This window comes from Amblyraja radiata, chromosome 25, assembly GCF_010909765.2.
Source record: "Amblyraja radiata isolate CabotCenter1 chromosome 25, sAmbRad1.1.pri, whole genome shotgun sequence".
NCBI classification, from domain to species: domain Eukaryota; kingdom Metazoa; phylum Chordata; class Chondrichthyes; order Rajiformes; family Rajidae; genus Amblyraja; species Amblyraja radiata.
Genome location: NC_045980.1, coordinates 36,816,844 through 36,840,012, shown reverse-complemented (window position 1 = coordinate 36,840,012; position 23,169 = coordinate 36,816,844). Strand labels below are relative to the sequence as shown.

General features: G+C 49.2%; 1 protein-coding gene across 2 annotated transcripts; it reads left to right on the top strand.

Annotated features, from left to right (window-relative positions):
- The first annotated feature begins 780 nt into the window (after positions 1-780).
- Positions 781-22,793, top strand: LOC116987678. Of its 2 annotated transcripts, XM_033043928.1 has the most exons (5): positions 781-898; positions 954-1,240; positions 19,289-19,675; positions 21,119-21,365; positions 22,286-22,793. In XM_033043928.1, the coding sequence occupies exons 2-5, from the start codon at positions 1,114-1,116 to the stop codon at positions 22,545-22,547; spliced, it is 1,023 nt and encodes a 340-aa protein (XP_032899819.1). In that variant the 5' UTR covers positions 781-898; positions 954-1,113; the 3' UTR covers positions 22,548-22,793. The 2 variants fall into 2 exon arrangements, with proteins under 2 accessions (XP_032899819.1, XP_032899818.1); XM_033043927.1 differs by having other exon boundaries at positions 795-1,240.
- The last annotated feature ends 376 nt before the right edge of the window (positions 22,794-23,169 follow it).

The window sequence follows — 23,169 nt, the reverse complement described above, 5'->3', positions numbered from 1 at the left end:
TCCGCCCCGGCCCCGTCAATCAGTGGTTCGCCCCGCCCTCCGGCCCCGCCCCCGTCAATCAGCGGTCCGCCCCGCCCCCTTCCCGGCCCCGTCAATCATTGGTTCGCCCCGCCCTCAGGCCCCGCCCCATTCCTGGCCCCGCGCCCGTCAATCAGCGGTCCGCCCCGCCCCCTTCCCGGCCCCGTCAATCAGTGGTTCGCCCCGCCCCATTCTTGGCCCCGCCTCCGTCAATCAGCGGTCCGCCCCGCCCCTTCCCAGCCCCGCCTCCATCAATCAGCTGTCCGCCCCGCCCCCTCCCAGCCCCCCGTCAATTCGCGACCCGCCCACAGGCCCCGCCCCAGCCCCCCGTCAATCAGCGGTCATCCCCGCCCCCTTCCCTGCCCCGGCCCCGCCCCCTCCCCACAGCCCGGGTCCTAGCGCCCGCCCGCCCGCTTCGTCGCCGCCGCTGCTTGAATCTTGCTGCTGCTCCGTGTGTCAGCGGCTCTCCTCTCCCAGTGGGCAGCTCGGGGTGATGGGCTCTCCCAGTGGGTGGGCCCTTGCAGCAGGCAGTAGCCAGTCTGCAGGTTGCATGGGTGCAAGCACCACCATTCAATGTGATCATGGCTGATCATCCACAATCTGTACACCGTTCCTGCTGTTTCCCCATATCTGAATCCGTTAGCCCTAAGAGCTCTATCTAACTCTCTCTTGAAAACATCCAGTGAATCGGCCTCCACCGCCTTCTGTGGCCGAGAATTCCACAGATTGACAACTCTGTGGCTCGAAGGATCGAATGGCCTACTCTTGTACCTAATTGTCTATTGGCAGCCATGCAGTGTGCAGCATGGGTCCGCCGGGCAGGAAGGCAACTTGTATCTTGCAGTGGGCAGCTTGCAACATGCAGCAGTAGCATGCATGGGTCGGTGCAACGTGCAACCTCTGTGGTTTCACGCAGTCAGTCATGCAGCTTGTAGCATGCAGCATGCATGGGTGGGTGTAAGATGCTGCAAGTGTGTGGGTTACCCGGTGCTGCCAGCCAGCAGCCGGCTCCGGTGAGGCGAGGCGAGGCGAGGCAGCGGGACGCGTATTGACATTGACGTCTGTTACTGCAGGTTCCAAAGGCGGGCCGTCACAATGGGCCGGGCCGGGGCCGCCTCGCCCCCCTCTCAGCGCCGCCCAACATGGCTCAGGGCGCGGACACTGTGTAAGATGCACCCTCCTCTCTGGATCATCACTGTCTTCCTGCCAGCCGCTGCTACAGGTACAGGGGCAAGGGGGAGGGCAGAAGCGACAGGCCGGGCCGAACGGCCGGTGGCTCAGTATCACCCAGATACAAGTATTGCCGCCACACTTTGTCCAAAGGAACACAATGAATTTTGCTCAACTCTTCAACTGCGAAGGTTTTTCCTTTTAAAGTCTAAAGAGGAGTCCCGAGCAGAAACGTCACCTACCCATGTCCTCCAGAGATGCTGCCTGAGCCGCTGAGTTACTCCAGCACTCTGACTGTCTGTGGTATAAACCAGAATCTTCTTCTTCTTCTTCTTCTTCTTTGGAGTTTTACGGCAGCCGGCATCCACAATGTTGCATTGCTGCCACCTTCTGGCTTCACTCCACAGTCCTCATGTCTTTACATTATATCCTTTTTATAAGGCCAGAGGCCCTCAAGAAATTAAACAACACCTTTACTCCTTTTCCTTCCCCTCCATACTCTAGAATGTTCTTTTCTGATATATCTGTCATTCCAATTTTCTTCATTTCATTGATCAAAACTCTTCTTTCTGTTTCATATCTTCTACATGCAACTAGAGCATGCTGAACTGTTTCCGGCTGATGGCATTCCTCACACATCCCAGTAGGGTGTTTTCCCAACATTTTTAATGTGCTGTTCAGGTGAGTGTGTCCTATCCTCAATCTTGCTAATACTACCTGTTCTCTCCTGTTCCCCCCTCTTCTTGCTGTAATGCCCACTCTATTTGTAGCGAATAGAGGTGTCTCCCCTTTGTCTCCTGATCCCAGTATTGTTGCCATTCCTGATTTATTTTCTTCCACACAATGTGTTTTCCTTCAGATTTGGATAATTGTAAGTTTACCTCTATGTTCTCTTTTTTAACGGCCTCTTTTGCTAATTTATCCACTTTTTCATTTCCTAGCACATCAATGTGTGCTGGGACCCACAACAAAGTCACGTCACTGCCCTTCCTTGTTACTTGGCTTAATAGTAGTAGAATTTCATACACTAGGTCAGGCCGCCTATGGGATGCACCAGACCCAATACTCTGGATTGCAGACAATGAGTCGCTACATATTAATACTTTGCATGGTTGCACCTGTTCTATCCACCGAACTGCCATCAAAATAGCGTACAGTTTCACTGTATACACTGCCAAATAGTTATTTGTTCTTTTGTAAATCTCAACATTCATCCCTTGCACTACCACAGCTGCCCCTGTTGTTTCAGCTACTGGGTCCTTTGATCCATCTGTGAAGATTAAGAGGTGTTCCCTGTATCTATTATATATATGGTTATGGTATTCTGTTTTTAGGTCCGAATTTTTTTCCCTCCTTTTTGCCTCCCATATCTCCAGATCAACTTTTGGGATGTTCAGTAACCATATTGGGACAGATGGCCACAATACTGCAGGGCAGAACTCTTTGTCCTCTACCTCCATGTCCCTTGCCACACCTCCTCCAACCCAGCCGAAGCTTCCAGACTGAGCCACCCCTCTCTCCCAACACTCCTGTACTACCTGTTTTGTTGGGTGGTTCTCTCCATGACCCTTAAGGCTTAGCCAGTAATTAGCCATTAGTTGTCTGCGGCGCAGTCTCAACGGCATCTCCCCAGTTTCCACCTGTAGTGCACATACAGGTGACGTCCGCACACCTCCTATACAGATTCTTAGAGCTTCCGCTTGGACTTTGTCCAACTCGGACAACACTGACTTAGATGCTGATCCATAAGCTATACTGCCATACTCTAGTCTGGATCTGATCAGTGATACATAGATATGTTTAAGAGATAATATATCTGCTCCCCACTCTAAACCTGCTAAGCATCTCATTACATTGATGGCTTTTTTGCATTTTCCAATTATTTTTGTAATGTGGACCCTCCATGTTAATCTGGAGTCAAAATGGACTCCCAGGAAACGGAAATCTTTTACTCTTTCCAAATTGTTGCCGTATAGTTTTAACTGGACATCCTCTTTAATTTCCTTCCTTGTGAAAACCATTGTCTTTGTCTTCTCTATAGAGAATTTAAAACCCCATTTCACTCCCCACTCTTCCACCTGGGCTATCCCTTGCTGCATTTTTCCCACGATAAAATCTATATTCTTCCCCTTTCTCCATAGGCTGCCATCATCTGCAAAGAGCGATCGCCCCATCTCTGGTTGAATGTTTGCAAATATATCATTGATCATGATTGAGAATAGGATCGGACTTATCGCACTTCCTTGGGGAGTTCCATTCTCGACTACACATTTACTAGAGATGTCTGACCCTATTTTAACTTGGATACTTCTACCGTTAAGAAAATCCATTATCCAGTTAAAAATATTTCCTCCTACTCCCATTAAATGCAGCTTTATTAGAAGACCTTCTCTCCACAACATATCATAAGCCTTCTCTACATCAAAAAATACAGTAACTACAGATTCTTTTTTGCCTTGTGCTTTCCTTATATCATCTTCCAAGCACAGAACTGGATCATTAGTACCTCTCCCTTTTCTAAAGCCACTCTGATAATTAGCCACTATACCGTTTTCTTCCATTAGATGCATTACTCTTTCATTTACCATTCTTTCCATCAGTTTACACATGTGTGCTGTTAAAGCTATAGGTCTATAATTTACTAGATTACTTGCATCTTTCCCTGGTTTTCTAATAGGCACAATGATTGCTTCCTTCCACCTCTCCAGTATTCGCCCTTCTTCCCACACCTTGTTATATAGTGCAAGTATCTTTTGGAGTCCCTCCTCACTTAGATGCTTTATCATTATGTAGCAAATATCATCCTTCCCTGGGGCTGAGTTCTTACACTTGGCCAGAGCTCTCTTTAGCTCCCCCAAATTAAATGGAATATTGTACTTGTCCTCTGTGATACCTTTCCTTTGTAAGGCCTCAACATTTTCCTCTCTTGTCCTTTCCCTACCTCTTCTTCCTTCATCTGACAAGTTGTGGGAGCTGTGAACCCTACTAAAAGTGTTAACCATTAGTTTTGCTTTGTCTTTATTTGAGACTACAGTTTGATCTCCATTTGTTAGGATAGGATAACTCCACTCCCTTTTATCACCTTCCATTTTTTAATCATCCCCCATATCTCCCCTACCTGTGTTGTGTTTCCAATTGAATCACAATACTTCCTCCAATATGCTCTTTTTGTTTGTCTTATAGTCCTCCTTACAATTGCCTGAGCCTGTTTGTAATTAATCATGTGTTGGTAGTTATGAGTCTTTTTAATAATCTGAATGCTCTGTTTCTATTCACCACTGCCTCTTTACATTTATTGTCCCACCACGGCACAGCTTTCCTTTTTGATCTTCCTTTACTTTTAGGTATGGAAACTAATGCTGCTCTTTTGATACCTTCTGACAATTTATTCTCAAAGTTTTCTATATCCGTCTCTTCTTGTATGGGTTTTACATATCTATCACTTTCCTCCTTAAATTTTTCCCAATTAGCCTTTCCAAACACCCATCGTCCACTTCTGTTTTCTTTACTCATAGTTAAAGTAATATTTATTTTGCATAGCACAGGATGATGATCACTTCCTATGGTACCCTTTTCATATACTTCCCAGTTACATTTAGCAGCAATCCTATTAGAAACAAGTGTAAGGTCCAACACAGACTCCTTCCCTGTCCTAACATCTACCCTGGTCTTCTTTCCATCATTTAGACATACTAGATTACCATCATTTAATAATTCCTCAATTACCTGTCCATTATTATCTGACTTTCCACTGCCCCATAATGTATTATGTGCGTTAAAGTCCCCACACCAAATAACATTAGATTTGCTCTGGCCTTCTACTTCCTGTAACTTATTGACCTCTAATCGCTTACATGGATTATAGTAATTTATTACCACTATTTTCCTCCTCTCAGACCACACTTCTATTGCCACATATTCCTGTTCCTGCCCAATTCCTAATACCTTGTATGGTATCCCTTTTTTAATGAAAGTGGCACAACCCCCTCCTCCCCCATTTCCCCTATCACATCTCACTGCAACATAATCATATAGAACAAAATCTAAACTTGGTTTCAACCAGGTTTCCTGGATACATACGACATCTGGTTTTTCCTTCCTACTGTCTATGAATTGCTTAAAGTCTTGCCCATTGGCTAACAAGCTTCTTGCATTCCATTGTAGGATTAACATTAATATTATTAACCCACACATGTTGACTCTTGGCTCGCCTGGATACTGAGACCATCATGTATTTCCTCCCACTTCAATCCTGCCATGCCCAAGTGGTGGACTGCAGCCTTTACAATGATTTGGATCCTTTCTGTTTTGGATTTTACTTCTGCTGTCGCATTTATTACTCCTGCTATAAATATAACCAGGTTTTTCTTTTCTTTCCATATTCTCCTTTCTTTTTCTTTTATTGTCTCCATTATGCCCATATCTTGTTCCCTCCTGATCCTTCTTTCATTCATCTGTTTTGTAGGGTCAGCCCTTTTTGCTGCCTCTGCATAGGAGACCTTTTCCTTCACTCTTATGTTTTGTACTTCAGCTTCACGTTTCATCACCTCACAGCCCCAGTAAGCCACACTATGCTCTCCTCCACAATTACAGCACTTTGGTCTGACCCCCTCTCCACACTGACCATATTCATGGTCCCCACTACACCTTGCGCATTTCCTCGCCCCCTTGCACATTTTAGCTATATGCCCAAATTTCTGACATTTGAAGCACCTCATTGGTTTGGGTATGTACTCTCTTACACTATATCGCATGAATCCAAAATGGACCACTTTTGGAAGGGATTCTGTCTTGAATTCAAGCAGGACTGACTCAGTTTCCTCTTTCTTTGCTCCTTTGGTCATTCTTTTGGCATTCATAATTAATTCACATCTCTTTCTGAGTTCCTGAACCAGTTCACTCATATTGACTTTGAGGGATTCCATAGATAACCCCTTTACACTCTGCCCTCCTCCGTTCTCCCACTCTCACTACTTTGATTATTTTGATTTTGTCAATCTTGTTCATTTTCATTGCCTTTTCAACTTGAGCCTCACTGTTGCACCCTATTAGCATGTTTCCATCTTCCAGCACTCTTGCATACTTTACTTCCCCAACCTGGGCTCTGATTATTTTTGTCAGCTTCATTGGCTCTATCTTCTTTACTCCTCCTTCTCCTTCAAACCTCACCACTACATTTAACGACATTTCCTTTTCTGGTTCCTTGTCTTCACTCTCCGATCCACCAATATTGCTTTTCCTTCTTTTACGGCTGCACTTCCTGGGACTACCCCGTGTTCCCACGGTTTCCCATTCCTTCTCAACACTTTCTTCATTATCCTCTCCTCCACTGGCCTCCATACCACTAGACCCACTCTCTCCTGTCATTTTGTAACAGCAGGGAATATTGCCAGAGCACCGTTTACCGGACCTATACAGGCCGTCGGCCGATACCCCAATACAATATCTCCCTACTATTACTACTCAGTGTCTCCTCTCTCTCTCTCCCAACCTCCGGACCGGCGCGGTCCCTCCCTGCAGCTGCACTCAATCCACAGCCAAACTCCGTGAGCGGCGTTCAACCCGCTCCTCAATCAACACCGTCCCGGCACCAACTCCGGTCCTCCCGGTTTTTCAACCAGAATCTTTTATTCAATCAGGATGTTTATTTTGCTGTTTGCCCAACTAAAATGATAGGTCACATGCAGATTGTTTGAGATTCGTGGCTTCCGCCCACTTAGACCGGCAGTGAACTCTTGAACACAGAGGTAGCAGACCTGACATAGTTCTCCGGGAAGTGCTGTGATCACCATCTCCCCACTCTAGTAGAGAGAGTCCCTTGTCAATCCTCATTTAGCTTCAAGTTTATTATTGTCACGTGTGCCGCGGTATAATGAGGTATAGTTGAGTATAGGAGCAAAGAGGTCCTTCTGCAGTTGTACAGAGCCCTAGTGAGACCACACCTGGAGTATTGTGTGCAGTTTTGGTCCCCTAATTCGAGGAAGGACATTCTTGCTATTGAGGGAGCCCAGCGTAGGTTTACAAGGTTAATTCCCGGGATGGCGGGACTGTCATATGCTGAGAGAATGGAGCAGCTGGGCTTGTACACTCTGGAGTTTAGATGAGAGGGGATCTTATTGAAACATATAAGATTATTAAGGGTTTGGACACGCTAGAGGCAGGAAACATGTTCCCGATGTTGGGGAAGTCCAGAACCAGGGGCCACAGTTTAAGAATAAGGGGTAATCCATTTAGAAGGGAGACGAGGAAACACTTTTTCACACAGAGTGTTGTGAGTCTGTGGAATTCTCTGCCACAGAGGGCGGTGGAGGCCGGTTCTCTGGATACTTTCAAGAGAGAGCTAGATAGGGCTCTTAAAGATAGTGGAGTCAGGGGATATGGGGAGAAGGCAGGAACAGGGTACTGATTGGGGATGATCAGCCATGATCACATTGAATGGCGGTGCTGGCTCGAAGGGCCGAATGGCCTACTCCTGCACCTATTGTCTATTGTCCTTGATCTCACCGTTTCCATCGCAGGAGATAGACTATCAAATGAGGTCTATGACAAACTCCCACATCTACCTAGACTACACTTCTTCCCACCCTGCTTCCTGCAAAGACTCTATCCCCTACTCCCAATTCCTCCGTCTACGCCGCATCTGCGCCCAGGATGATATGTTTAAGTCAGGTCAAGTTTACTCGTCACATACACATACGAGATGTGCAGTGAAATGAAGTGAAGTGAAAAGGAGGAACTGCAGATGCTGGAAAAATCGAAAGTAGACAAAAATGCTGGAGAAACTCAGCGGGTGAGGCAGCATCTAAGGAGCGAAGGAATTGGTGATTCCTTCGCTCCATAGATGCTGCCTCACCCGCTGAGTTTTATCGAGGGGGTCTCCTCGATATCCCGCTGCTCTGCCCTTGTTCCCCCTCCCCCTAGTCGCAACAGAGACAGAGGCCCCCTAGTCCTCACCTTCCACCCACACAGCCGTCGCAGACAACACATGATCCTCCGAAATGTTCGCCACCTCCAACGGGATCCCACCACTGGCCACATCTTCCCATCTCCACCCCTTTTCCGCAGAGACCGTTCCCTCCACAACTCCCTGGTAAACACGTGCCAAACCACCCCCTCACCAGGTACCTTCCCCTGCAACCAACCGCAGGAGATGCAATACCTGTCCCTTTACCTCCCCCCCACCACAACTGGGTCCAAGTACCCCGACAGTCTTTCCAGGTGAGGCAGAGGTTCACTTGCACCTCCTCCAACCCCATCTACTGTGTCCGCTGTTCCAGGTGTCAACTCCTGTATATCAGCGAGACCAAGCGCAGGCTCGGCGATCGTTTCGCTGAACACCTCCGCTCAGTCCGCCTAAACCCACCTGATCTCCCGGTTGCTCAACACTAACTCCCCCTCCCATTCCCACACTGATCTTTCTGTCCGGGGCCTCCTCCATTGTCAGAGTGAGGCCCAGCGCAAATTGGAGGAACAGCACCTCATATTTCGCTTGGGCAGTTTACACCCCAACGATATGAACATTGACTTCTCTAACTTCAAGTATGGGACTAGGGGAGAATACATGTTTCTGTAATTGTTATATGGTTATATAACCCTTGCTTTCCCTCTCTCTCCATCCCCTCCCCCTTCCCAGTTCTCCCACCAATTTGACTGTCCCCTGATTACATTTTATCTCTGTTTGCTTCATTGTAACCCTCCCCTAACTAACAATGATTATTCCACATTTTTCTTTAACTACATTCCCTTCGATGTCATCCTTATCCCTGTGTCTCCCTCTCCCGATTCTCAGTCTGAAGAAGGGTCTTGGCCTAAAACGTCACCCGTTCCTTCTCTCCAGAGACCTGCTCAGTTACTCCAGCACTTTGTGCCTATCTTCGGTGTAAACCAGCATCTGCAGTTCCTTCCTGCACATGCAATGAAAAGCTTTGTTCTGCAGCTATCAAAACAAATCAGATAATACCACACACAAATACTATCAGGTCAAACTCCGGTCCAACAGGTAGAGCAGAGGGGAAGATACAGAGTGCAGGATATAGTTCTCAGCATTGTAGCGCACCAGTTCCACAGACAAAGTCCAATGTCCACAATGGGGTAGAGGTGAATCGGACAGTACCCGAGCTTATGGAAGGGCCGTTCAGAAGCCTGATAACAGAGGGGAAGAAGCTGTTCCCGAGTCTGGTGCAGAATATAGGTCCTGTCCATTGACAACAGCACAGGTGTTCTACAAAGCTGAGAACTATGTTCAATTTGTAACCAACATCATAGCAAGTGTCGGAAGGAACTGCAGATACTGGTTTAAACCAAAGATAGGCACAAAGTGCTGGAGTGACTCAGTGGGCCAGGCAGCATCTCTGGGGAGAAGGAATGGGTGACGTTTCGGGTCGAGACCCTTCTTCAGAACATGTTTCCATGCTGTATAACTAACTAGTGTGAACAGGTGATCACTGGTGGGGGCAGACTCGGTGGGCCGAAGGGCCTGTCTCCACGCTGTATCTCTAAACTAAACAGAGGTGGCAGTGAATAAAACTGCGTGTGGTACAATGAGTGAAAAGCTTTTTTGTTGTGTGCTAACCAGTCAGCGGACAGACAATACATGATTACAATCGATCCATTTAATGTCATCTAGATACATGATAAGGGAATAACGTTTAGTGATCGTAATTAAAGTGAGAAATGTTATTGTAGGAGTAGAGATGTCAGAGTGTCAGGGGTTATGGGGAGAAGGCAGGAGAATGGGGTTAGGAGGGAGAGATAGATCAGCCATGATTGAATGGCAGAGCAGACTTAATGGGCCGAATGGCCTCATTCTGCTCCTCTCACATGTTTAGAGATACAGCGCGGAAACAGGCCCTTCGGCCCACCGGGTCCGCGCCGACCAGCGATCCCCGCACACTAGGGACAATTTTTACATTTACACCAAGCCAATTAGCCCACAAATCTGTACGTCTTTGGAGTGTGGGAGGAAACCGAAGATCTCGGAGACAAAAAACCCACGCAGGTCACCGGGAGAACGTGCAAACTCCGTACAGACAGCGCCCGTAGTCGGGATCGAACCCGGGTCTCCGGCGCTGCATTCGCTGTAAGGCAGCAACTCTACCGCTGCACCACCGTGGCTGCCCTTCTGATTTTATGCTCTGCTACTGTGGCCAGCACGCACATGGTCGCCTGTGTTGGGCAGCTTTGTGGAAGCAGACTAAACATTGTGTTGCTGGCTCTGGCTATCTTATTGAAACATAGAAGATTACTAAAGGATTGGACACGCTAGAGGCAGGAAACGTGTTCCCGAAGTTGGGGGAGTCCAGAACCAGGGGCCACAGTTTAAGAATAGGGGGTAAGCCATTTAGAAGGGAGATGAGGAAACACTTTTTCACACAGAGAGTTGTGAGTCTGTTGAATTCTCTGCCTCAGAGGTTCTCTAGAAACTTTCAAGAGAAAGTTTGATAGGGCTCTTAAAGATAGCGGAGTCAGGGGATATGGGGAGATGGCAGGAAGTCATGATTGTGGATGATCAGCCATGATCACATTGAATGGCGGTGCTGGCTCGAAGGGCCGAATGGCCTACTCCTGCACCTATTGTCTATTGTCCTTGATCTCACCGTTTCCATCGCAGGAGATAGACTATCAAATGAGGTCTATGACAAACTCCCACATCTACCTAGACCACTTCTTCCCACCCTGCTTCCTGCAAAGACTCTATCCCCTACTCCCAATTCCTCCGTCTACGCTGAATCTGCGCCCAGGATGATATGTTTAAGTCAGGTCAAGTTTACTCGTCACATACACATACGAGATGTGCAGTGAAATGAAGTGAAGTGAAAAGGAGGAACTGCAGGTGCTGGAAAAATCGAAAGTAGACAAAAATGCTGGAGAAACTCAGCGGGTGAGGCAGCATCTATGGAGCGAAGGAATTGGTGATTCCTTCGCTCCATAGATGCTGCCTCACCCGCTGAGTTTTATCGAGGGGGTCTCCTCGATATCCCGCTGCTCTGCCCTTGTTCCCCCTCCCCCTAGTCGCAACAGAGACAGAGGCCCCCTAGTCCTCACCTTCCACCCACACAGCCGTCGCATACAACACATGATCCTCCGAAATGTTCGCCACCTCCAACGGGATCCCACCACTGGCCACATCTTCCCATCTCCACTCCTTTTCCGCAGAGACCGTTCCCTCCACAACTCCCTGGTAAACACGTGCCAAACCACCCCCTCACCAGCTACCTTCCCCTGCAACCAACCGCAGGAGATGCAATACCTGTCCCTTTACCTCCCCCCCACCACAACTGGGTCCAAGTACCCCGACAGTCTTTCCAGGTGAGGCAGAGGTTCACTTGCACCTCCTCCAACCCCATCTACTGTGTCCGCTGTTCCAGGTGTCAACTCCTGTATATCAGCGAGACCAAGCGCAGGCTCGGCGATCGTTTCGCTGAACACCTCCGCTCAGTCCGCCTAAACCCACCTGATCTCCCGGTTGCTCAACACTAACTCCCCCTCACATTCCCACACTGATCTTTCTGTCCGGGGCCTCCTCCATTGTCAGAGTGAGGCCCAGCGCAAATTGGAGGAACAGCACCTCATATTTCGCTTGGGCAGTTTACACCCCAACGATATGAACATTGACTTCTCTAACTTCAAGTATGGGACTAGGGGAGAATACATGTTTCTGTAATTGTTATATGGTTATATAACCCTTGCTTTCCCTCTCTCTCCATCCCCTCCCCCTTCCCAGTTCTCCCACCAATTTGACTGTCCCCTGATTACATTTTATCTCTGTTTGCTTCATTGTAACCTCCCCTAACTAACAATGATTATTCCACATTTTTCTTTAACTACATTCCCTTCGATGACATCCTTATCCCTGTGTCTCCCTCTCCCGATTCTCAGTCTGAAGAAGGGTCTTGGCCTAAAACGTCACCCGTTCCTTCTCTCCAGAGACCTGCTCAGTTACTCCAGCACTTTGTGCCTATCTTCGGTGTAAACCAGCATCTGCAGTTCCTTCCTGCACATGCAATGAAAAGCTTTGTTCTGCAGCTACCAAAACAAATCAGATAATACCACACACAAATACTATCAGGTCAAACTCCGGTCCAACAGGTAGAGCAGAGGGGAAGATACAGAGTGCAGGATATAGTTCTCAGCATTGTAGCGCACCAGTTCCACAGACAAAGTCCAATGTCCGCAATGGGGTAGAGGTGAATCGGACAGTACCCGAGCTTATGGAAGGGCCGTTCAGAAGCCTGATAACAGAGGGGAAGAAGCTGTTCCTGAGTCTGGTGCAGAATATAGGTCCTGTCCATTGACAACAGCACAGGTGTTCTACAAAGCTGAGAACTATGTTCAATTTGTAACCAACATCATAGCAAGTGTCGGAAGGAACTGCAGATACTGGTTTAAACCAAAGATAGGCACAAAGTGCTGGAGTGACTCAGTGGGCCAGGCAGCATCTCTGGAGAGAAGGAATGGGTGACGTTTTGGGTCGAGACCCTTCTTCAGAACATGTTTCCATGCTGTATAACTAATTAGTGTGAACGGGTGATCACTGGTGGGGGCAGACTCAGTGGGCCGAAGGGCCTGTCTCCACGCTGTATCTCTAAACTAAACAGAGGTGGCAGTGAATAAAACTGCGTGTGGTACAATGAGTGAAAAGCTTTTTTGTTGTGTGCTAACCAGTCAGCGGACAGACAATACATGATTACAATCGATCCATTTAATGTCATCTAGATACATGATAAGGGAATAACGTTTAGTGATCGTAATTAAAGTGAGAAATGTTATTGTAGGAGTAGAGATGTCAGAGTGTCAGGGGTTATGGGGAGAAGTCAGGAGAATGGGGTTAGGAGGGAGAGATAGATCAGCCATGATTGAATGGCAGAGCAGACTTAATGGGCCGAATGGCCTCATTCTGCTCCTCTCACATGTTTAGAGATACAGCGCGGAAACAGGCCCTTCGGCCCACCGGGTCCGCGCCGACCAGCGATCCCCGCACACTAGGGACAATTTTTACATTTACACCAAGCCAATTAGCCCACAAATCTGCACGTCTTTGGAGTGTGGGAGGAAACCGAAGATCTCGGAGAAAACCCACGCGGGTCACCGGGAGAACGTGCAAACTCCATACAGACAGCGCCCGTAGTCGGGATCGAACCCGGGTCTCCGGCGCTGCATTCGCTGTAAGGCAGCAACTCTACCGCTGCACCACCGTGGCTGCCCTTCTGATTTTATGCTCTGCTACTGTGGCCAGCACGCACATGGTCGCCTGTGTTGGGCAGCTTTGTGGAAGCAGACTAAACATTGTGTTGCTGGCTCTGGCTATCTTATTGAAACATAGAAGATTACTAAAGGATTGGTGAGAGAATGGAGCAGCTGGGCTTGTACACTCTGGAGTTTAGATGAGAGGGGATCTTATTGAAACATATAAGATTATTAAGGGGTTGGACACGCTAGAGGCAGGAAACATGTTCCCGATGTTGGGGGAGTCCAGAACCAGGGGCCACAGTTTAAGAATAAGGGGTAATCCATTTAGAAGGGAGACGAGGAAACACTTTTTCACACAGAGTGTGGTGAGTCTGTGGAATTCTTTGCCTCAGAGGGCGGTGGAGGCCGGTTCTCTGGATACTTTCAAGAGAGAGCTAGATAGGGCTCTCAAAGATAGTGGAGTCAGGGGATATGGGGAGAAGGCAGGAACGGGGCACTGATTGGGGATGATCAGCCATGATCACATTGAATGTCGGTGCTGGCTCGAAGGGCCGAATGGCCTACTCCTGCACCTATTGTCTATTGTCCTTGATCTCACCGTTTCCATCGCAGGAGATAGACTATCAAATGAGGTCTATGACAAACTCCCACATCTACCTAGACCACTTCTTCCCACCCTGCTTCCTGCAAAGACTCTATCCCCTACTCCCAATTCCTCCGTCTACGCTGAATCTGCGCCCAGGATGATATGTTTAAGTCAGGTCAAGTTTACTCGTCACATACACATACGAGATGTGCAGTGAAATGAAGTGAAGTGAAAAGGAGGAACTGCAGGTGCTGGAAAAATCGAAAGTAGACAAAAATGCTGGAGAAACTCAGCGGGTGAGGCAGCATCTATGGAGCGAAGGAATTGGTGATTCCTTCGCTCCATAGATGCTGCCTCACCCGCTGAGTTTTATCGAGGGGGTCTCCTCGATATCCCGCTGCTCTGCCCTTGTTCCCCCTCCCCCTAGTCGCAACAGAGACAGAGGCCCCCTAGTCCTCACCTTCCACCCACACAGCCGTCGCATACAACACATGATCCTCCGAAATGTTCGCCACCTCCAACGGGATCCCACCACTGGCCACATCTTCCCATCTCCACTCCTTTTCCGCAGAGACCGTTCCCTCCACAACTCCCTGGTAATCTCGTGCCAAACCACCCCCTCACCAGCTACCTTCCCCTGCAACCAACCGCAGGAGATGCAATACCTGTCCCTTTACCTCCCCCCCACCACAACTGGGTCCAAGTACCCCAACAGTCTTTCCAGGTGAGGCAGAGGTTCACTTGCACCTCCTCCAACCCCATCTACTGTGTCCGCTGTTCCAGGTGTCAACTCCTGTATATCAGCGAGACCAAGCGCAGGCTCGGCGATCGTTTCGCTGAACACCTCCGCTCAGTCCGCCTAAACCCACCTGATCTCCCGGTTGCTCAACACTAACTCCCCCTCCCATTCCCACACTGATCTTTCTGTCCGGGGCCTCCTCCATTGTCAGAGTGAGGCCCAGCGCAAATTGGAGGAACAGCACCTCATATTTCGCTTGGGCAGTTTACACCCCAACGATATGAACATTGACTTCTCTAACTTCAAGTATGGGACTAGGGGAGAATACATGTTTCTGTAATTGTTATATGGTTATATAACCCTTGCTTTCCCTCTCTCTCCATCCCCTCCCCTTCCCAGTTCTCCCACCAATTTGACTGTCCCCTGATTACATTTTATCTCTGTTTGCTTCATTGTAACCTCCCCTAACTAACAATGATTATTCCACATTTTTCTTTAACTACATTCCCTTCGATGTCATCCTTATCCCTGTGTCTCCCTCTCCCGATTCTCAGTCTGAAGAAGGGTCTTGGCCTAAAACGTCACCCGTTCCTTCTCTCCAGAGACCTGCTCAGTTACTCCAGCACTTTGTGCCTATCTTCGGTGTAAACCAGCATCTGCAGTTCCTTCCTGCACATGCAATGAAAAGCTTTGTTCTGCAGCTATCAAAACAAATCAGATAATACCACACACAAATACTATCAGGTCAAACTCCGGTCCAACAGGTAGAGCAGAGGGGAAGATACAGAGTGCAGGATATAGTTCTCAGCATTGTAGCGCACCAGTTCCACAGACAAAGTCCAATGTCCGCAATGGGGTAGAGGTGAATCGGACAGTACCCGAGCTTATGGAAGGGCCGTTCAGAAGCCTGATAACAGAGGGGAAGAAGCTGTTCCTGAGTCTGGTGCAGAATATAGGTCCTGTCCATTGACAACAGCACAGGTGTTCTACAAAGCTGAGAACTATGTTCAATTTGTAACCAACATCATAGCAAGTGTCGGAAGGAACTGCAGATACTGGTTTAAACCAAAGATAGGCACAAAGTGCTGGAGTGACTCAGTGGGCCAGGCAGCATCTCTGGAGAGAAGGAATGGGTGACGTTTTGGGTCGAGACCCTTCTTCAGAACATGTTTCCATGCTGTATAACTAATTAGTGTGAACGGGTGATCACTGGTGGGGGCAGACTCAGTGGGCCGAAGGGCCTGTCTCCACGCTGTATCTCTAAACTAAACAGAGGTGGCAGTGAATAAAACTGCGTGTGGTACAATGAGTGAAAAGCTTTTTTGTTGTGTGCTAACCAGTCAGCGGACAGACAATACATGATTACAATCGATCCATTTAATGTCATCTAGATACATGATAAGGGAATAACGTTTAGTGATCGTAATTAAAGTGAGAAATGTTATTGTAGGAGTAGAGATGTCAGAGTGTCAGGGGTTATGGGGAGAAGTCAGGAGAATGGGGTTAGGAGGGAGAGATAGATCAGCCATGATTGAATGGCAGAGCAGACTTAATGGGCCGAATGGCCTCATTCTGCTCCTCTCACATGTTTAGAGATACAGCGCGGAAACAGGCCCTTCGGCCCACCGGGTCCGCGCCGACCAGCGATCCCCGCACACTAGGGACAATTTTTACATTTACACCAAGCCAATTAGCCCACAAATCTGCACGTCTTTGGAGTGTGGGAGGAAACCGAAGATCTCGGAGACAAAAAACCCACGCAGGTCACCGGGAGAACGTGCAAACTCCGTACAGACAGCGCCCGTAGTCGGGATCGAACCCGGGTCTCCGGCGCTGCATTCGCTGTAAGGCAGCAACTCTACCGCTGCACCACCGTGGCTGCCCTTCTGATTTTATGCTCTGCTACTGTGGCCAGCACGCACATGGTCGCCTGTGTTGGGCAGCTTTGTGGAAGGAGACTAAACATTGTGTTGCTGGCTCTGGCTATCTTATTGAAACATAGAAGATTACTAAAGGATTGGACACGCTAGAGGCAGGAAACGTGTTCCCGAAGTTGGGGGAGTCCAGAACCAGGGGCCACAGTTTAAGAATAGGGGGTAAGCCATTTAGAACGGAGATGAGGAAACACTTTTTCACACAGAGAGTTGTGAGTCTGTTGAATTCTCTGCCTCAGAGGTTCTCTAGAAACTTTCAAGAGAAAGTTTGATAGGGCTCTTAAAGATAGCGGAGTCAGGGGATATGGGGAGATGGCAGGAAGTCATGATTGTGGATGATCAGCCATGATCACATTGAATGGCGGTGCTGGCTCGAAGGGCCGAATTATTATTGAATGGTGGTCTTGGCTCTTGGTTTCTTGGTCCTCCAAAATATTCCAAATGGAATTTAAACTGGAGGTGGTGAAGGGAGGACATCGCCCGGCGTGGCTTTGAGTGGCCACGGACTTGCTAGCGCCCGTCGGGGCCTTTGACCTCGACTTCGGGAGAGGAATGGAGAGCAGGGGAGAGACAAGTCTTTGCCTTCCATCACAGTGAGGAGGAGACTCACTGTGATGGATGTGTGTGTGAATTGTGTTGGTGTGTGTCTTGGTTCTTTTCTTGTATGGCTGCAGAAACCAAATTTAGTTTGAACCTCATGTGAGGTTCAAATGACAAATAAAAGGTATTGTATTGTATTGTATTGTATTGTATTGTATTGTATTGTATTGTATTGTATTGTATTGTATTGTATTGTATTATGCCAGAAAGGGTTATTGGGTAGAAAGAGCTACTTTATATGTAGTTGCATCTGGTTAGGTAACTATAGTTGGGTGGAGATTATTCCATGCTTTAATTGTGCGGGGGAAGAACGAATTGCTGTACACGTCTGTCTTTGTAGCTGGGATCACAAATTGGGATCGAATGCCCTCGTCTGCTCCTAATTGGTTTGGGTTTGGTGTAGGTCTTGTAGTCTTTGTCTAGCTGACCATTTAACATTTTATAAAAACAGGTCAAACGGTGAGCTTCACGTGTGTCTGTCTTGGAGAGGGTTCCACCCCAGAGAATTCAGAAGTTTGGTGACACTCGCTTCTAATAATATAATAATAATATATCTTTTATTGTCATTGCACGTCAGTGCAACGAGATTTAGTGTGCAGCTCCACTGATGTACAAGAAAGGTAAATAAATACAATACATAAATAAACAAGCTGAATTGATTGACGTGACCATCTGAGGGAGACTGTCCAAAGGGGGTGGGTGGGGGGGGCACTCATTAGGGCCGGTTCAGAGCCGCTATAGCTCTTGGGATAAAACTGTTCCTGAGTCTGGAGGTTCGGGCGTAGAAGGCCTTGTAACGTCTGCCGGAGGGAAGTAGTTGAAACAGACCGTGGCAGGGGTGTGATGAGTCCTTATGGATGCTGAGGGCCTTCCTGAGGCACCGCGTGTGGTAGATGCCCTCCAAGGCTGGTAGCTCTGTCCCGATGATCCTCTGCGCTCTGTTGACGACGCGCTGAAGAGCTCTCCTCTCCGCCTCCGTGCAGCTGAGATACCACACAGAGATGCCATACGTTAGTATGCTCTCTGTGGTGCAGCGGTAGAACGTTGTCAGCAGCTGTTGGGGCAGACCAGTCTTTTTTAATGTCCTCAGGAAGAACAGTCGTTGCTGTGCCTTCTTGACCAGCGCGGCGGTGTTTGTGGACCATGTGAGGTCTTCTGAAATGTGAGTGCCCAGAAACTTAAAGCTGGACACTCTCTCCACACTTTCCCCATAAATGGAGATTGGGTCGTATTCTCCAGAATGGGACCTCCTGAAGTCAATAATCAGCTCCTTGGTCTTGGAGGTGTTTAGTGACAAGTTGTTATTGGCGCACCAGTCCGCCAGGTTCTGCACCTCCGCTCTGTATTTTGTTTCATCACCGTTGGTGATCAGCCCAATCACTGTTGTGTCGTCTGCAAACTTCACGATGGTGTTGGTGTCGAATGCAGGGACACAGTCGTGAGTGAAGAGGGAGTAGAGCATGGGGCTTAGTACACAACCCTGTGGTGTGCCGGTGCTCAGGGTGATAGTGGAGGACAGGTGCGGGCCCAGTCTCACTGCCTGCGGTCGCTCCGTGAGAAAGTTCAGGATCCAAGCGCATATCGGTGAGCTGAGGCCTAGCTGGTGGAGTTTGGTGGTGAGCTTGGTGGGGATGACCGTATTGCATGCAGAGCTATAGTCAATGAAGAGCATCCTCACATACGTGCCCTGTCTGTCCAGGTGAGTCAGGACAGTGTGAAGGGCCAGAGAGATGGCATCCTCTGTCGATCTATTTGCCCTGTATGCAAATTGATGGGAGTCCAGTGAGGCAGGGATGCTGGATTTAATATGGGAGAGGACCAGCCTTTCGAAGCACTTCATGGGGATTGGAGTCAGGGCAACCGGCCGGTAGTCGTTGAGGTTGGTGATTTTGGACTTTTTCGGCACCGGCACTATGGTGGCTGTCTCTCTCTCATGATCACATTTCAGTGTGCCATCTGGCACATGTGACAAATAAATGTATCTTGTATGGCCCATTGAATGGCCTACTCCTGCACCTATTGCCTATTGTCTAAGCACTCTTTCCTCTTCAGCTTTAGATATCGAAGACATCCAGATGCCTAAGACCAAGTTTGTGGCAAATGAAGGCGACCGTCTCCTCATCCCGTGCTCCTTCAAGGCAGACGAAGATATCCAATCCAACAACCTGCGGCTGGAGTGGGGGGTGATCAAGATGCCCAGCGGGACCTACCGGGCCATCTACCGGGTGGTGGGCTCCGTGCTGGAGCCCGTGCCCGAACCCAACCCCTACGAAGGCCGCGCCCAGATGTTCATCTCGCTCATCCCGCGGGGGAACTGCTCGCTGGTCCTGCAGCCGCTGCTGGCCCGAGACACCGGCTTGTACGAGCTGCGGCTCTACTCCGAGGGAGAGATGACCGTCAACGGGCAGAAGGTGGAGATCATCGTGGACACCGGCAGAGGTGAGACCCAGCCGTGGAGGCTCACAGGCCCTTCGGCCCATCCCCTCCATACTAACGGACCATGAATGCTCGTTTCCCCATCACGTGTGGCAGGCCACCGTTTTGCATACCATGCATTCCATGTGATCATGGCTGATCGTCCAGAATCTTGTTCAAGAAGGAACTGCAGATGCTGGAAAATCGAAGGTAGACAAAAATGCTGGAGAAACTCAGCGGGTGCAGCAGCAACTATGGAGCGAAGGAAATAGGCAACGTTTCGGGCCGAAACCCAAAGGAAATAGACAACGTTTCGGGTCGAAACCCAAAGGGTTTCGGGCCGAAACGTTGCCTATTTCCTTCGCTCCATAGATGCTGCTGCACCCGCTGAGTCTCTCCAGCATTTTTGTGTACCCCCGTTCCTACTTTCTCTCCATATCCCTTGATTCCGTTAGCCCTAAGAGCTAAATCTAACTCTCCTTTGAAAACATTCAGTGAATCGGCCTCCACTGCCTTCTGTGGCAGAGAATTCCACAGATTCACAACTCTCTGGGTGAAAAATGTTAACCTCATCTCAGTCCTAAATGGTCGACCTCTTATTCTTATACTGTGTGACCCCTGGTTCTGGACTCCCCCAACATCGGGAACTCCCCTGCACCTAGCCTGCCCAATCCCTTAAGAATTTTATAAGTTTCTATAAAATAACCTCTCATCCTTCTAAATTCCAGTGAATTCAAACCCAGTCGACCCATTCTTTCATCATATGACAGTCCCGCCATCCCGGGAATTAACCTGGTGAACCTACGCTGGGCTCCCTCAATGGCAAGAATGTCCTTCCTCAAATTAGGGGACCAAAACTGCACACAATACTCCAGGTGTGGTCTCACTAGGGCCCTGTACAACTGCAGTAGCACCACCTTAAAGCTGAGCCTTCTAGTCTTTGACATTTCTACCCTGTGGGGAAAAAAAAGTTGTGACTGTCTACCCTATCTACGCCTCTGATAATTATCTCCAAAACCTCTGATGTTGCAGAAAAAACGATCTGAGTTGGTCTCCTAGTTGCCAAGACCCTGAAGTTCAGACAGCATTCTGATCAACATAATATGATCACTTTTACCTGTGTTTGGCCCAGTTGCCTCGAAACCTTTCCTATCCATGTACCTGTCTAACTGTTTCTTAAACGTTGCGATAGTCCCAGCCTCAACTACCTCCTCTGGCAGCTCGTTCCATACACCCACCACCCTTTGTGTGGAACAAGTGTGTAGGAACGAACTGCAGATGCTGGTTTAAACCAAAGATAGACACAAATTGCTGGAGTCTGAAGAAGGGTCTCGACCCGAAACATCGCCCATTCCTTCTGTCCAGAGATGCTGCCTGTCCCGCTGAGTTACTCCAGCGTTATGTGTCCACCCTGTGTGTGAACAAGGGGAGATTGCTGCTGTTTTATAACAAGTGTTGCCTTTGCAGGGGTTACCCCAGCTCTGCCCAAAGCATTGAAGAAGTCCACACTGCCCCCCAAGGAAAGGTCAGAGGAGGAGGTCAACTTGGAGCCCTGCAGTGACATGGACAAATTTGACCGGCGGCTGATGTCCTTAACAAAGGGGATCAAATCCGTGTCGACAAAGACCGGGGTCTCGACTCTGGGCCTGGAGATTATTGCGGGTGTGGTCACTGGCATCCTGCTCTTTGGTACTGTGGCCGGTGTGGTGCTGTGGTACGTATCAGCCCAGTCCGTTCGTCACACACAGACTAGCCTCACCTCACCTCACCCCACCCTCCCCCACCACCTCAACCCCCTCACCCTCCCCCACTCCAAACCCCATCACCCTCCCCACCCCATCCCACCCTCCCCCACCACCCTCCCCCACTCCAAACCCCATCACCCTCCCCACCTCACCTCACCCCACCCCAACTCCCCCCCCATAACCACCCTCCCCCACTCCAACTCCTCCCCCATCACCAACCTCTCCCACCCCCACCCCTCACCTTAATAGGAATCTGAGGGGTAACTTTATCCACAGAGGGTGGTGGGTGTATGGAACGAGCTGCCAGAGGAGGTAGTTGAGGCTGGGACTATCCCAACGTTTAAGAAACAGTTAGACAGGTACATAGGACAGGTTTGGAGGGATATGGACCAAGCGCAGGCAGGTGGGACTAGTGTAGCTGGGACATGTTGGCCGGTGTGGGTGTGTTGGGCCGAAGGGCCTGTTTCCACACTGTGTCACTCTGTGACTCTGCTGGCTTTATCTTGCACCCTGGCTTACCCTTTAAGAATAAGGAGTAAGCCATTTAGAACAAAGATGAGGAAACACTTTTTCACGCAGAGAGTGGTGAGTCTGTGGAATTCTCTGCCTCAGAGGGCGGTGGAGGCCGGTTCTCTTGATGCTCTCAAGAGAGAACTAGATAGGGCTCTTAAAGATAGCGGAGTCAGGGGATATGGGGAGAAGGCAGGAACGGGGTACTGATTGTGGATGATCAGCCATGATCACATTGAATGGCGGTGCTGGGTGGAGGGGCCGAATGGCCTCCTCGTGCACATATTGTCTACTGTGTGAACCACTGTGTACGGGGCCCGCTGTTGCCGTGTCCAGAGACTGACTGACTGACTGACGTCCACTCCCGTGTGTTTTCCAGCTGTCATTACCACAAGGGGCTGAAGAGCTTGAAGTTTGACCGGTCCAGCCCTCACCGCAAGGCCCGGCGGCACCGGCGCCGATCTCACCGCCACTCGCATGCGGCCGAGGAACCGGCAGCGGCCCAGCAAGAGGAGGAGGTGTTGAAGATCCAGACCCCTGACCCCACCACATCCAGCTCCCCCATGGAGCCCAGCGGCTACCAGGTGGCCTCCGACACCAACTCCACCTTGTTTGGCTTTGACATGGCGAACAGTAACTAGCGGGAGCGTGGCTGCCTCGTGGCCGTCCCGGCAAACACCGCCATCGGTGACCGACACACACGCACGCGTGGAGCTGATCAGTTGTCAGGCAGGTGAGACGATGCTCCACCCACCTCCACCTCCAGCACACCTGCCCACACCTCCAGCACACCTGCCCACACCTCCACCCAAACAAGGATTGGGCTGTACACATTTTTACAAAATAAAGAAATACGAGATGAATGCAATAAACTATTTATTATACTACGCTGTTTCACAAATGGACTTCTGTTCGAATGTAGAAGTAAAGAACTGCAGGCGGCGGTTAATTCTGAAAAGCACACAGAGTGCTGGAGTAACTCAGCGGGTGCAGCAGCATCTGTGGAGAACATGGATAGGTGACGTTTCACAGAGTGCTGGAGTAACTCAGCGGGTCAGGCAGCATCTGTGGAGAACATGGATAGGTGACGTTTCACAGAGTGCTGGAGTAACTCAGCGGGTGCAGCAGCATCTATGGAGCTAAGGAAATAGGTAACGTTTCGGGCCGAAACCCTTCCGGGTTTCGGCCCGAAACGTTGCCTATTTCCAGAAGGGGTTCGGCCCGAAACGTTGCCTATTTCCTTAGCTCCATAGATGCTGCTGC